This window comes from Homalodisca vitripennis, chromosome 3, assembly GCF_021130785.1.
Source record: "Homalodisca vitripennis isolate AUS2020 chromosome 3, UT_GWSS_2.1, whole genome shotgun sequence".
Classification (NCBI taxonomy): Eukaryota; Metazoa; Arthropoda; class Insecta; order Hemiptera; family Cicadellidae; genus Homalodisca; species Homalodisca vitripennis.
The window spans coordinates 110,602,849-110,619,654 of record NC_060209.1 but is presented as its reverse complement, the minus strand read 5'-3'; the positions used below and the strand labels follow the sequence as shown (position 1 = coordinate 110,619,654).

The 16,806-nt window shown below is 35.2% G+C and overlaps 1 protein-coding gene across 3 annotated transcripts in view; it reads left to right on the top strand.

The window, feature by feature from the left end:
• LOC124357294 (atypical kinase COQ8B, mitochondrial-like) overlaps positions 1 to 16,806 on the top strand; it is a 52,676-nt gene that overhangs the window by 8,898 nt on the left and 26,972 nt on the right. For 2 of the 3 annotated variants that reach the window (XM_046808953.1, XM_046808954.1), the window contains 2 exons: positions 13,438 to 14,039; positions 15,444 to 15,666. In XM_046808953.1, the coding sequence (XP_046664909.1) occupies positions 13,438 to 14,039; positions 15,444 to 15,666 (825 nt within the window). Of the gene's footprint in view, positions 1 to 45; positions 244 to 13,437; positions 14,040 to 15,443; positions 15,667 to 16,806 lie in introns of those variants that run through there. The other variant, XM_046808955.1, reaches the window with a different exon arrangement.

Here is a 16,806-nt window from a genome sequence, read left to right as displayed (position 1 = left end):
TTATACGCCGGTATCAGTGACAATGGTAGTTTCAATTCAATGTTAGTAATATTCCTGACGATAGTGACAGTGATGATTTATTCCTGATATGGACTATGAAGACTATACTGATGTTAACAATGTCATCGAAAAATCAGACAGTATTCTGAACTCTAGTGATATTAATAACACTACAAATCACACATCTGGTAATAGTAATTCTACAAATACCTTGGTTACTGATGAGGGCTGGGACATATTAGGGTAAGCAAAAAACTTTTCACTTCAATCAGACACCAAAATTAAATTTTAATTCACCTGACGATGCAAAGTTTATTAACTTTTTTGAGCATTATTTGGCTGATGAAATAATTTAAATGATGGTTATGGAAACCAATCACAATGCAAATAATGTAATTTCTAAGCGGTGACTCAGCCGTAAGAGTATGCTAAAATACTGGAAAAATACTAATCCAGAGGATATGAACAAATTCATTGGTTTGTTTGTATAAATGGATTTAGTTTCACTGCTACGTGTAAGTAATTACTGATCAAAAAATTCTTTGTATAGCTCTGTTGCCCGATAAGTAATGAGCAGAAACAGATTCCAGTTACTTTTATGTTACTGGCATCTTAATAACAAGAAAAGCCTAGAAAAAGATGGGTTAATTTTAGTTTGGCGGTCTGAGGCAATATTTAAAATATATATACAGCGTGTTTGAAAAGTCTGGGTACGGCTTAATATTTTACAAACCATAGCAGATAACATCTATAAACTTTGCACAGTGTCATATGGCTATGTAAACTATCTTTCCTTGCTATTACCATGACATGCCAACCACGGGGGGACGGCCTACAGAGGAAAACATGGAAATCTTAAATGAAAGCATGGGTCGAGTGATACCTCTTTTGAAAGAGCTCACTTAGTAGAGTTGAATTCCGCAAACTGCATCTCAAAAGGTTTATCCAATCAGAAATGGCGGGTTGTTTTAGGTACACATTGGGAAGTACATTATGCGCTGCCATTTCTGACAGGATCATCGTATTCTGATGCGGTAGGCGGCGTTTCACTCTACTAACTAATGTGTTTTCACTGACTTTTTTTAATTAGCAAATTATGTCATAATTTGTCACAAAGGTGATTTAAAGTTTTATTAATTCTGTTTGGTACGCCATAAATATAAGTGTAACAATAAATTAACGTATGGGATTAATAGTAAATAGTTTTAGTGTCTACAACCACACATGAACTCTTTATCTAAATAATGAACTTATCTGATGGAATCCCTAACCAGGCTTTGCCTTTGGGACCCTTTTTCCTATTAAAACTGTATATTTGATTTGTCATAACAGAATGTTATTTTATGTTAGTATGGATTTATAACACTATATGATTGTATCACAATACTGATATTTGTATTTGTTTTAGGAAATAAATAATTTATTCATTTATATCTTAGGTCTAAAATATTAAAAAACTACCTATGCTGATAAATTCACTGTTTCTTTGTTTTTTCCAGCTTACAATTTGTACTTGTTAGGCCAGTAATTGCCAATATTGCCATAATATTTAGTATGTTAATCTTTTAATAATCAATAGGGGTATAGCTTAATTCTTTGATCTGTAAAAACATTGAAAACAAAAAATGTGTTTATTTATAACAGGGAGTTTTAAGTCCAGATACAAACACCTAAACCTATATCCAAATATTTTATTTATAATTTAAAATGGAAAGTAGGAATGCTGAAATAAAATAAAGCTAATTAACACATTCACTGGGGATGACAAAATTAATGGCGACAGAAAATGCAGGATTTTTTGTTTGTTTTTTACTTACCCAAAACGGAGTCAGGATAGCCGAAAGGGTTGTCCAAGGTATCCCGGAAGCTGCGTTAGCTGGAACAGGTGACGTCATATTCATGCCGAGTCTGTTCATCATCCGCACCGGGTGCTGGTTCCCGTGTTGTATGTGCTCGCAGTGCACTAGGTTTCGGCACAAACATTCGTGAATTACACGTATATAGTACATGAATGACACGTAGATAGTACATCAATTACACGTAGATAGTACATCAATTACACGTATATATTACATATTAGTTTGAAAAATATACAACATCAAAAACAGTTAACACTCCCCCCTCCCCGAGTAATTTGTCCTCGTGATACTTATCAAAGCAACTGAGTTCACACAGACCTGGTTCGTCAGGACACACTGCACAATAGTACACTGTTTCCTTACGCTCGCCTTCTTGGTAGTAACCGCAGCACCTCCGGGTAACTGACTTGCCGTTTCCTTTGCACTTCGTTAGTTTGGAGAGATGATGCATGCTGTTGCGCGTCGGTGTGATGAGCAGTTGGGCTTCCTTTGGAGGAAGCAGGTCTTCAAGAACATGAACTCTGAAGTAATACAGGGACAGTCTATCTGAGTTGTACATGTTGTACAGGTAAAAAGAATTTACTACAACAACCTGGAGCAAGTGCAAAAAAATGTTCGTGTGCCATCGCAGGGTCTTGCACTCACAGAGATAATAAGATACCATTTGGTCCAAGCGGTCAGTCCCCTTCATGTGAGAGTTGTAGTACAAGATTGGTTTTTTGTTTCTCTTGTTGGTGGTTTGGACCATCTCGCTGTCATATTGTGTGGAGGATGTAGGTCACCGTCTGCTTATCCCTCCATTTCCAATCATGACACTTTGGGCATAGTTCACTATTGTTTCACCTTTGCCCAATGCCTTGGCCTTCACTGCTGGAGGTGTATGGAGTCTGTCGATGTGTAGGGTGCCGGTAGTGTAGGTTGAGTGACGTAGAAGTTTGGATGATAAGACAAAACTATTATAAAAATTATCCATGAACAGGGAATGGCCTTTCCCCAGGAAGTCAATCATCAGCTTCATGATGACTGACGGTATGAACTTTGCCACTACAAGAGTCATGGCTCCCCGTGTAAACATGGAAGCACAGCATGAGTCCCTCGGGTACATTCAGGGAATAAATTTTGATTCCATATTTGTGGCGCTTGCCCTGTACGTACTGGCGGAAGACCAGTCTGCCACGCCACAGTACCATCTCTTCGTCGATTGTCAGTTCACGGTCGGGATAATAGATCTGTCACATCTTATTGTTGAAATAATCAACAATATTTTGAATTTTAAAAGACCAGTCGTTAGCAGGTTCGGGGTGATCAGGGATATCAACTCTTGAATAATGTAGACATCTCAAAATGCCAAGAAAACGATCTCGAGACATGTACTCCTTGAACATAGGAAAGTTCAACAACCGATGAGTTTTCCAATAGTTGTTCAATCGATTCAGCCTGACGTTGCCAGTCAACAGTAGAAGGCCTAAGAATGTTCTTAGTTCGGCCATCACTAAGTCCTTCCATTTGGTTATGCTAGACGCAGGAGTCGTGGTGGGACCACAAAATAGTTCCAGGGCATACAGGTTGGTTTGTCTAATGATATTCTCTAAAAACAAGGTGTCAAGAAGATTGAACCAGTCAATTGGTTTATTGTCACCTGGAATGGGAACGAGCAAACCAGGTTGACCAGTGAAGGGCAGGTCACGTAAACCAGCCATGTTGCTGGCCGTGCTGGCCAACTGGGAGTGGGCGACGCCACCTTCACCGTCCCTAGAACTGTTCAAACTCGACTCATTGTCTTCATCAGATAAAAAATTATCGTCAATAACATTATTGTCTTCCTCCATTATGAGTACATACACTTACACAGTCAACAGACACTATAATCCACTCACACAATATCGCAAAGCATACACAACAAACGAAAATGGCGAACCGGTGACGAATCGCACCAACTGAATGTGTAAGTTGATTATAAACCATGGTTTAGTTCTTACGGGTAATTTAATTTAAATTAAATGAGCATTATTAATTGGGAAATCTTTTTTTACAGGACAAAAGAGGAAATTCTTATGATGATTTTATTCAATCAACAATAATATTTTTTAAACATATAAGAGTGTTTGTGTTTTATTTTATCACGCAGTTACCACGTAATAACCAAATAAAAAAGCTAATTAAGTTGATCATAAACTGTGGTTTAGCTCGTAAGGTTAAATTAAATACAATGAGCTTTATTAATGAGGAAAGTTTTTTTTACATTTAAGTATAAATCTTAAATTGTTTAGTAGAAACTGCTACATTTTCAAGTACAACAATTTACAGTTTAAAAATCAGTTCAAAGGTTTGATTTGGTGTTGAACTCTAATGTTAACTAATCAGAGAAGTATACTAGATACATTGAATAAATAGGTACTACTCTATTTGCTGCAGACAAATTAATATTTAAATTTTCTAAATACTCATTATCTTGCCTGCTAAAACCACATGGTTTGGAGTACAACCTTGAAGCCAGATCCCTATTATATGAGGCACAGCAACAATATTCTATTTGTTGAAAAACCATTTATTTGTACATATTTGAACAGTTTTCACTATTTAATATACAAACAAAGCCAACATTAAAAGCTGATATTTCTTGTAGCACTGATCACTTATTTGACTGGAGCAGTTTCCTGTTGAGAACTGCTGACCCCCACCACTCATAACAGCTGTTCAAACTCACCAGACTACTTGTTATCAGCTGTTTGTTGTTGTCTGCATTATACATGCTGTACTGTCAAGTATATTAATAAACAGCTGTCTTTTTGCAACTCATATTTTCCTCTTAATGAAAACAATGTATGTAATGAAATAATTATTTCACAGAGGAAATATTTATTTATTTTTGAAGAAGGGGCTGTTGTTGATCTAAAGTTGCTATAACCAAATAAAATATTGAAGCACCAAGATTGCTAAATATTAATTTAAACTGTAGTTGCTTTGCACATTACAATAGATAAGTATATGATGGCAGGAAAACTTTCTCCCAATCCATTTTAATCATTCTTGACCAAAAATTTTAACATTCAACCCTAACACAAAATGCCAAAATACCCTTGTGGCACATGTGGTATAGGGGCTAAGCACTCATCAATAGCTTGCACAGGGCCTTGTAAATATTGGTTTCATGCTAAATGTGCTGGAATATCAGGTGGTGACCTAAAAAAGCTCTGTTAAGTTGGCTATACCACCTGGAAATGCCAAAAATGTTGTCTGCTCCCAGTTACTAAGCAGAATAATTCTGAAGAAGAAGACCCCACACTTAACCCTTTGACCGCCAACGTCCGATTGATCGGACAGTGTAGGTTTATGCCAAAACCGCCAACGTCCGACTGATCGGACAGCCTAGGTTCGTTCCAAAACCGCCAACGTCCGACCGATCGGACGTTCAGGAAAAAATATTTTTTAAATATACATATGAACTTTAAAAGTTTGTGTCGACACTGTTCGACTTCCTTTTGACTAAATAAGATGATATGTGAACAATTTTAATGTTGGCAGTCCTGGAGACCTTGACTCAGCTGTTTGTTTACTTCTCTAACTCGCCGAGCGTGCGCTAGTGTTTACGACTAACCTATTTGCCAAGTTCCCGCCTTTCTCATAGATGCCTACTTGGTTTTTTGTTTAGTTTTTCTCTGAAGTTAGTGATCTGTATTATTTGTGCAAGATGAGTCGTTCGCCGGTGAGTGACAACACAATCCACAATATTATTGTTGAGGACGAATTTCTTAGTGATAGTGAAATAAACAATTTGCAAAACAGTTCGTCATCTGAAGTAAGTGAAAGTGAAGCTGATGATACTGACTTGGATCCTAGTTATACTCCTACCCCTAGTACAAGTTGTAATTTTCAAGGAACTTTAGCTAGCAATAGGCCTGTAAATAGGTCAGTAATTTCGTCATCTGAGGATGAAGATCGAAGTGCAGCAACTACAACTACGCCGCGGCCACGTGGCCGGCCCCGCCTTCCTGAAAACATCTCAAGCAGTGAGTCTAATAGCGACGATGATCAGTGGGAAAATATAGAGGAAAACAATGACCCTGGGTATAACCATTCTTTTCAGTTCAATGAAATTCCTGGCTGTAAACATTGTCCTCCTCGAAATTCAGCCCCCATAACTTATTTTGATCTTTATTTCCCTATGACTTTTTTGAACATATTAGTGACCTACACTAACTTGTATGCTAGAAATTTTATTCAACAAAACCTCCATAAATTAGGAAATCACAGCAGAAGTCGAGCTTGGAGGCCTGTCAGCTTTGTTGAGATAAAAGCTTTCCTAGCTGTTGTAATAAATATGGGTTTGAATAAAAAGCCTACGATTGAGTCATATTGGAGTACAAAGTCATCCCAGAATTCACCTTGGTTCGGGAAAATGTTTTCTAGAAATAGATTCGAATCAATTCTGAAATTTTTCCATATGCTAGATACGCGACACTTGCCTTCACCAAAGGAGCCTGGATATGACCCATGTGCTCGATTTGCTCCTATTGTTGATCATGCTAACAATGTATTCAAGCATTACTATGCACCAAATAAACAGCTGTCTATTGACGAAAGTTTAGTGGGCACTAAAAATCACACACAGCTGCTACAGTACCTGCCCAACAAGCACCATCATAAGTGGGGAGTAAAATTGTGGTTGTTATGCGACAGTGTTACTCACTACTGTTTATCTTTTTTTTGCTACAAGGGTAAAAGAGATACAGAACAAAGCAATGGACGTGTCAAACATGGACTTGGGTATACTGTTGTAATGAAATTGTTAGAAATGGGAAACTACTTGAACAAAGGGTTTCATGTATTTGTCGACAACTTTTTCACCTCATTTCCGTTGGCCAATGATTTGTACGCAAAACTTACTCATCTGACAGGCACTTTACGAATAAACAGGCAAGGAATACCCCCTACCCTTACACAAAAATTTGGTGTAGGGCAAACTAAATATTGTCGCAAAGGAAAAATGCTTTTGGTTGCTGCCCGATTGAAAAAATCGCAAAAAAAGCAAGTACTTCTCTTGTCAACTAATGCTGAGGCAAAAAGTGAGTTGAAAAGTAAAAAACGGGGAAATAAAGTATTTATTACCAGCAAGCCTTCTGTCATTCGTCAGTATAACTCCTATATGGGTGGCGTAGACACGTCAGACCAAATGTTGTATTGTTACCTGGACGAACGACGTACGCTTAAATATTGGCTAAAGGTAACATTCCACATTTTTGGACGGATGATTGTCAACCTATATGTCCTATACAAAAATAACACAGACAATCCGATATCGAGACTAGATTTTACTGTGGCACTAGTCGAAGGACTTGCTGCCGAGTGGCTCGGTGACCAAGCGCCAGTTCAAGCACAACGTGCTGGCAATGAACCTCTTGACCTATTACCTGGTGGAAAAGAAAGAAATTGCTCTGTGTGTAGTAGGTTGAGCACAGCCCAAGGTGGCAAAAGGAAGAAAAGTAGGTACATTTGCAAAAACTGCAAGAAAAGTGTTCACCCTTTGTGCTTGCCGAAACATACATGCTAAAGGAATGTGAACTGATTGTATATATTTGTAAATATGCTTCTTTACTAATATTTGATAATGTTATTTGTGTATTTTCCTGTGTTCTTTGAAGAAACACTTTTAAATTGACAATTATCAGTACCTATAAAACTTCCATTACTATAACACGTAAGTATTTTTAAGCTTATTTAATATAAGTAGCTCTTGAAATATTAGATTATTTTCAAATGTTAACATTTCAAATTTACTTTTGTAAACACACTAATTTTCTAGATAGAGTTCTAAAAATTTGTAAATAGTTAGATATGTAACAAGTGCACAAAATACAAATGTTTGCGATGTATAAAAATATTTTTTTTACCACTGATTTTTTAGTCTAAAGTTAATTTTTTAAATAAAAATATTTTTACTTTAGGCGTTATCACATTATAGAAAACTTTTTTTTATATGTAGTGTTATTTAATCAACACTATTCGATAGCGTATACAATATGCTAGAAAACAAAAAAAAAATCGTTCCATTTGCATAAAAAATAAGGATAGCACAGAGCGGAACGTAAAAGGTTGTTAAAACGTCAATTATGCCTTGGCGGTATTGGGTAGTACAGCGGCTGAGACGCCTGGCGGCGACGGGTAAGGCCGCGGTCTCGGGCGCTGGCGTTCAAAGGGTTAAACTAGAACACAACCATGATTATGACAGATCTAGTTTAAACATAACACAAAAAATAGAGGATGTCCACACAAAAGTAAAAAATTTTCAAGACGAGGATGATTTGGAGTCATCTCTCGTTTTAGCAGCAGAGGTAGGAAATGCCCTATTGGCTGAAAACAACCAATTAAAAAATAGCTTGCAAAATATGAGTCTGTTAAATTCTCAACTGACTCAGCAGATTGTTGAACAAGAAAACAATAAAGAAATGCAGTATGAAGCAAAAATAGAGGAATTGGAATGTAGACAAGAAGCTCTAATTCAAAGAAACTCCACTCTAGTTGATACTCTCAATGAGATTGAGCAGCAAATGGCTAACGAAAGGCTGCAGAAAGACAAATTTATCCAAATGTTTGAGGAACATGATCGAGAAAAAGAAACAATAATTTCAAACTATGAAAAAGAAATTAAGCACCTACAAGGAATAGTAAACAAATTAAAACTAGACCAAAAGTCTGAGTTGCCAACAGACTCCAAGGCATATACAGAGTCAAGAACACAAACATGCGACTCAGGAAAAACAACCCAAAGTCCTTCTCCATCTCATCTGGTAGGTTTGGCTGAGCTAAAAATTCGTCAAGACCAAATTGAACGGTCTATGCAAGCATTGCAAATTCAATTTCAAGCCCAGGTCCTCAGTACACAACCTATACCTCAGCCACAAAGCCAATTAAAATCACCCAGAATGAAGCCATCCTGTCTCTCCTTGCGCAACTCAAGCAGGAATAAAACATTTGCTAGAAGGAACCATTTTAGCGTGTCACTTCAAATGGCCAAGAGCAAGTCCCGGAATGGTAAAATGAAAAATATAACTCCTGATACTGTTTCTCAGGAAACAATCAAATACAAAGATGTAAATGGTCGATCATCTCTTCCCTCTAATTGCAATGGGAAAACTGCTATTTTTAAGCTCTTAGCTGACAAAAAACTCCTGGAAATGACAAAACTGCAACAGTGCACACTCAGAAACTGATCACAAATCCACCCTCAACTGCTAAGCTTCTAAATCCAGGAGAAACATATGAACACTTTTTTGAGCAAAACATAAATAAATACAAAACTATTTACAGTTCGTCCAACCCTGACTACGTACAGGATGCTTATTTTTTAGGAATAGAAGGCCAAAAAAAGACCAGATACAAGAAAGCGTACAAACCCAGAGTATTCCTAAACTCAAGAATGAAATATCAAACACAGTAAATCAGCAATTTAGCATTCTACACCAAAATGTGAGAGGCCTATCAAGAAAAGTAGAAAGACTAAACCACTTCATCGAGTCTGCAAATCCATCAATACTGATTGTAACTGAACATGGCCTTGATCCAGACAAACTGAAACTTATAAACCTAAAGGGCTATAGTCTAATAACTGAGTTTAGTAGACATGTCCATAAGCTGGGAGGAGTTGCCATTTATGTTGAGGATACGCAAGACTTGGAAGTGGAACAAATTGACGTAAAGGACTACTGTCAAGAACTTGTATTTGAAGCCGCACTGGCTAAAGTAAGTTCAAAAAAGCAATCATTCCACATTCTTGGCATTTACCGTCCACCATCGAGTAAAACTAAGGAAGCAATAGAGGCCATATCAAACATACTTAACCTTGTAAGAAGTGATACAAAACCAAAGGGGAAGCAGAAAACCCGGTATGATGATGAGGTGAATAAGTTAAGAGAAGATTTTCTTAAATCATTGCACATGTATGAACTCACAGGAACCACAAGAGATAAAGAAATAATGGCTGAAAAAAGAAAACCTATGACCTCAAACTTCGAGATCTGAGACGTGATGCAGCCTATGAACACCTAATCAAATCAAATAACAAACCTAAAGCACTGTGGAGAATCATAAATGCAGAGAAGCAGAGAAGCCACTCCTCCAATGCTGCACTTCACTTGGAAATAGATGGGAAAACAGAAGAAAACCCGATGCTGATCGCTGAGCATCTTAACAACTACTTTTCGACAGTGGCAGATTTAACTTTGGAGGAAAGCAAGAATCAGTTTCACAATGTGGAAACAACCTTTGAAGGCATTATACATTCACAATGCAACCACACACTAAGCCTGACACTAACTGAGGAGAACGAGGTGTTAGAAACTATTGGATCACTGAAGCCAAAGCTCTCCTGTGGCATTGATGAAGTTCCATCAAAGATGGTAAAGCACTGTGCAAATCAGTTAGCCCCACCTATGGTTAGCATAATAAATAAATCATTTAGCAGTGGACAATTTCCCTCACTGTTAAAGGTGGCCAAGGTATATCCCAAGCACAAAAAGGGCCCAGCAACAAGGGCAGAAAACTATCGACCAATATCGCTTGTATCCACTTTCTCAAAAATAATTGAGAAAATTGCACTAAAGAGAATGTTATTACATCTGGAAAGTCAAAACTTGATCACAGACAGCCAACATGGTTTTCTAAAGGGAAGGTCAACTGTCACTGCCATTACAAGTCTAGTAGAGTACATAACAGATCGGCTAGAGGAACAAAAGCATGTCTCGGCTGTGTTACTAGACTACAGTAAAGCCTTTGACTGTCTGGAGCATGACCTGATTCTAAACAAATTGTCAACACTAGGCTTTCAAGACACATCAAAAAAGTGGATAGCAAGTTATCTCCAAGGGCGCAGTTAAATTGTCGAGGTTCAAACGCCAGAGAAAGGCAAGAAATTAACTTTCAGATCTAAGCCATATTTGATGAACAGAAGGGTGCTTCAGGGCTCAGTTTTGGGTCCCTTCCTCTTTGTACTGTTTACAAATGACCTCCCTATATACCTTGGCAACAATAACATAAAAACTATTATGTATGCTGATGACACGACATTGGTTCTGGCAAATGATAATGCACAAGAAATGTACTCATAGATATCATGCTCAACAAACAAAACAATTCAGTACTGCCTTCAGAACAACTTGGCTATAAACCCTTCAAAAACAATGCACATAAATTTTAGTAGGAAGCATGATCCAGTGTTAGAAAGCACAGATACTCTCCAAGAGAAACAAGCAAAGCTACTTGGTCTAACTATCGACTGTGGACTCACTTGGACAGCACACATAAATAATCTGTGTAAAAAGCTCAGCACAGGAATCTTTGTGATCAGAAGGATGAAGTGGATTGCAGGGCCTGAGGCAGCAAGGACAGCCTATTTTGCACTTGTTGAGTCTCATTTGCGGTATGGAGTTGCGGTGTGGGGAGGAACATCTGTAAATAATCTGAACAAAATTCTCATCCAACAAAAAAAGGCCATCAGAATTCTAGCAGATCTAAATCCACAAGACAGCTGCAGAGGAGCTTTTAAGTCTCTAAAAATACTGACCATTGTAGGTATATATGTCCTCTCAGTGGTAACAGATGCAGACTGTATGGCAAATCAAAGAGGTGAGAACTTACACTCACATAACACCAGGAGGGCCACAGACTTCGTTCTCCCTCCGCACCGCACTACCAAGTACAGCAAGAAGCCATCATACACAGGATGCAAGATGTACAATGCATTGCCGCAGCATTTGAAAAGGCTCAGTGGGAAAAATCTCAAGAGAAGTCTCCAGAACTGGTTGATGGAACGACCTTTGTACACCGTGAAAGAATATTATGAAATATAAAACCTAATTTGTAAAGCAAGAGACATGAAGATATATTTCTTTGTAAAATTTTATTGGACGCCATTACATGTCTTAATGATAATGTGAATAAAGAGATTCTGATTCTGATACAAGACAAAAGAGGAAATTCTTCTGATGTTTTTATTCATTCAAAAATAATATTTTTTAAACATATAAGAGTGTTTGTGTTTTATTCTATTGTACAGTTACCACATTGACCTATTAATTTGAGTGATTTCACTATTAAAATTATAAATTCCCAGAAATTTTATCTAATTATAATTTTACTTTATTCCTCCGGGCCAGGAGGCAATATATTGCCGCCATAGATTGTGTCTGGAAAGTGCCAGGTGGCAAAATATTGCCGTCGGTGACATATGCAAAAAGCACCAGGCGGGAATATATTGTCTCCTTGATATTCGTTGTTTTCTTAAATAAATATGACGTCAAATGATTAAAGTTTTATGTTTTTTTATTCCCTGGTATACTGTATTTGTAGATAATTAATATGAATATCATTTTTATTTTGGAGGTCTATGCATTTTTATTTTGTAATTGTCAAGTGACATTATCAGCTGACTCGATCTTTCGTTGTTAATTCTTTATGCTTTAGTGTAATCGTATTATTGTATGCTGGATTCTTCTTCATTATTTTATTTTGTGGTTGTAAATATTAGTAGTTTTAGTTGTTACGTTCTTGGTAAGTAGTGTTTTTTAGCTGTATTGAAACTGTTTATTGATCCTGCAATCATCTGTTTACTGGTACATCCATAATGTGAATATTTATTTTAAGTTTCTTGCCATGTAAGAGTCAGTTGCTTTAACACTTTTAAATTGTTGTGAAGTACAATTATGCGTATTTAAACAAAATGTGTCATAAAAAATCTATTTATGACAGAAATAACACAAAATTTTGTATGGTTGTTCCTTTTTAAATGTATAATATAATAAAATAGCTTCCCACACTAAAATTATTTTTCCTTTTTTAGTTATTTGCAAAAAAAGTTTTTTTTTTTGTAATCTAATAAAACATTTTTTTTATTTTAAATTACTTAAAACTACATCTATATATCTTTTTGTTGATAGTATATATCTATACGAGTAATTTGGTGCAACTTTTAGGTCATTCTCTAATTTGTATGAAAACTTATAAATTTTAATCTAAGAGACTGCAAAATCGCCAATTTTAGCCTGGCACTTTTGACTAGTCACAAGGGGATATGAGATGTGAAAAATTTTTGCAACATCTCACATTTGCTCTTAGCCCTGAAAGGGTTAACACATATTTAAGTTTTCAAGTTTGATTTAACCATATAATTACTGCTTTTACATATTAATTTACAGTCTCTTGAGCGGAAATTTTTCTGGCAATATTCCCTGATAATATTTCCTCTATTTTAAATTCTTGGGAAATTTACATCACTAGTTAGGGGGTAAAATAAAAAGCAGATAGCATTTATCACCTGAGCTCATTAACGTACCGTTAGGCCGAACTAATACATGACAAGATATTTCGTTAGTGATTTGCAATGGGTTAAAATAATATATTGGATCTGATACTTCCTCTTGTTCCATACCATTCAATTAATAATTTTTAAAAAGTTACATTCCAAAGTATGTAAACGGTAAAATGCATAGCAAAAACTGGTTTTCGTTAAAGTGAAATTTACCGACAACATTTAAAGCTGTACAAAAAAATGTACTTATTAACTACAACTCCAATTTTTTTTCAGAACCCGTAGAAGAGCAGAATAATGGGATCGACATATCTGAACTTGAATTAGAATTTGACAAAGAAACAATGTTTGAAGATGTTGAAAATCTTTTTAGAAAAGGAGAAAAAGAAGAAATTCAGTCTCTAAAATCCAACGTAAAAGTTATGTCAATAACATCACCTGGAAAGTATGCTACTATTAAAAAAAAACCTGAGTTGTTGCAGAACTTTGGAGAAACATCAGAATTGGCTCAAAACACAAATACTCAATACAATATACAGTCAAAAGTGCTAGAAAATTATAAACCTGTTGAAAAACTGGACCGTATATCAAATATTATTGAGGAGTCTAAAGCTTTTGTAAATCCATTGCCTCATTCAATAGATGGCATCAAATCAAATGTGGAAGATTCTTTGAAGGTTAAAACGCAACTGAAAGAAACTAATTTCTACAATATTGAGCCACAAGTAATTCAAAGTCATTCAATGGATGGCATCAAATCAAATGTGGAGGATTCTTTGAAGGTTAAAATGCAACTGAAAGAAACTAATTTCAACAACATTGAGCCACAAGTAATTCCAACACCAGTTGCTAAGAAAGCACCAAAGAAAAAACAGAGTGTAAGGAATATCATATTAAGATTAAAATATTAATCATATGTGGTTTATATGAAATTTTTTCTGAGTTGAAAGCTTTACTCTTTGAAAATCATTAAATAGTTTGATTTGTAGGATTATTTCATCAGTACGTATTAAGTACTTTTCATCATTTATAATATGTGTGAATATTAAATTCGTTTTATTTATTTTGTAATAGACAAAATTCGGTTAATTTATAGAATGACATTGGGTTGTTATTAATGAAATTCCAAGCCCAGTCCAAATTTCGATTTTTAAAGAATTTATCCTTACACACTTACATACACACACATGTATCAGTTTTGTCTAAAGTAGTCATGGATAAATTTAAGTCTAAAATAAAACAGATTACAAACATAATAACAAATAAATAACCTGTTGAGTCAACAGCACTAATGAAATAATATAAATTCGTATTTTATAATAAACCATTACAATGAAGTATCAAATTTCACAGTAGAACATCACAAAAGAGGTAGCACACAGAGATATGGACTGTCCTGTGATATTTTGACCTAAAATCAATAGTGTTCTTCCTTGGACCAAGAGGACTTCCTGTTTCAAGTCTCAAGGACCTTCCTACCAAGGGATATTACAGACACGGATGATGACACAATATCAATAAAGTCCTGTCCGGATCCTTAATAACATAATAAAGTATGTTACATAAATTATTCAAAACTTATATACCTATTAAATTTGAAATTATTCACTACAAAAGAATCGGTTACCTTTTAATTCACACTCAATATAAACAAATTGGAAAAGTCTATAAATTTATTAACAAAGTTCTTATTGGTTTTTAATGTTTTGTATTTTATATTATATATTCTAGATCTAAAATATTGTACTTGTGAACAACATTATACAACGTCTTTATGAATAAAAATATTGTATTGAATTGTAAAAACAAATGTGAATCTCACCAGTAACCAAATAAAATCAAATTTGTGATACGGTATTTACATTCAGTGTAAAGTAATCACATCACACTGTTATGGCACATGACTACTGAAGCTCACAATAGCAGTGTGTAGTGTGTTTGCAAACATTAGACACTGTGGCATTTGGTAGTCAAACTGTTACCACACTGCATAACAATATTGTTTCTTCACGCCTGTCACAATAAAGTTATAGCTATTTGTACTTTATTCCAAGAATTTGCTTAAACATGTTGACCATATTTAGGCATCATCTAGATACTGTCACTGCAGTGTATACAGGTACAATACTGCAGTCAAGTTTTGGTGTATGTTTCATATGTAATAAGGTTTTGTGTCTATTGTTAAGAACCTTATTATTACTATTAATATTAGTATCTATTTTTATAAAAACATCCGGAGATATATGGATGTAGGTATTTATACAGAATCTGTTGTCAGGCAGTTAAGTGAGACAGCCAAACAGCGCTCAGTGCCTTCATCTCGTCTTGGACGTATGATATCATTTGGCAGCCTAGCCGCAGGTCTGGGGATTGGCACAGTAGCTGAGGTGACTCGCCGTTCTCTGGGCATAGCCGAAACTCCATCTGTTGGTACAACTCTTGACAGTGCCTTTCTTTCTCCAGCTAATGCTGAACGAATTGTGGATACACTTTGTAAAGTGAGAGGTAAATCAATTGTAGTAAAATCAGGTTTGATTTTGTGCACATTTATTGACTCAATAAACCTTTTAATATATTATGTTATACAATAATAATATGGTTACTGACTTAAAGTACATTTCTAACGTGTTGGAAGCTTCAACATATTCATCAGTTTCTGTTAGACCAGCAATAGAGTATAGTGATTTCCAAAATAAAATCAGTAATCCAGAATATAGACCAGAAGTTGGTGACTATGCATGTATACTACCAATTTTATTCACCCAACTCAACTCTTTTCTTAGTTTTTCAATTTGATACAAAAATAATTTAGGATCACTACTTTAATATGCATCTAGACATAATTGAAAAGCACAACATTTAAAAACAAGTAGAATTTGCTAGTTGAAGTAAACTAAACAAAGTTTTTATATATTTGATTCATTTTATCTCAAAAATACTTAAAAACACTATACAAATAATCACAATCTTAAAATTAAATTAAGTTGTATGTGCGCCCATAATATGTGTGTTATTTGTTGTTTTTAACTTGTTTTTGCGTGTGTTTTTTGGTATAAGTTATAGTAAGATAATAGTTTTTTAAATATAAAAATCATCATATTACTCTAAAATAAAATTAAAATTCATCGCTATTTAATTTGCATACTACCTGTTCCTATAATATGGTGGCCTTTCACCAGAGACGTCTCTAACTGCTATACCAGTTTTAGACATTTTGCTGAGTTTTACCTAAAAATTCATACTATAATTATTTATGATCATAGAGTTTTTTCATTAAATAAATTAGTATTTGAAACAATAGTGCTTTTGTCCACTTCTTGGTTTCTTTGTTTTATTTATTTATTTGAATATCTAACTCAATATTTCTTCCAAATTCATTAACTCTTTGAGTGCCAAGTATTTATTGAGTGGGTGTACTGAAAAGTGCCAGGTGTTTTCTAGTGGGTACACCCAAAAGTGCCAGCCCTTTTAAAGGCATTTTACAAGGTTTCAGTAAAAAAAATTCACAGTTTTGATTATTTAATAAGCTATCAACATTCTGTCTTTGTAAATTTTCTTTGAAAACTCTGGCTAATTAACATAAAATAACAAAGTTACCATAAAATTAAATTTAGAAATATCAAAAGGGGACTTACTTCAAAAAAT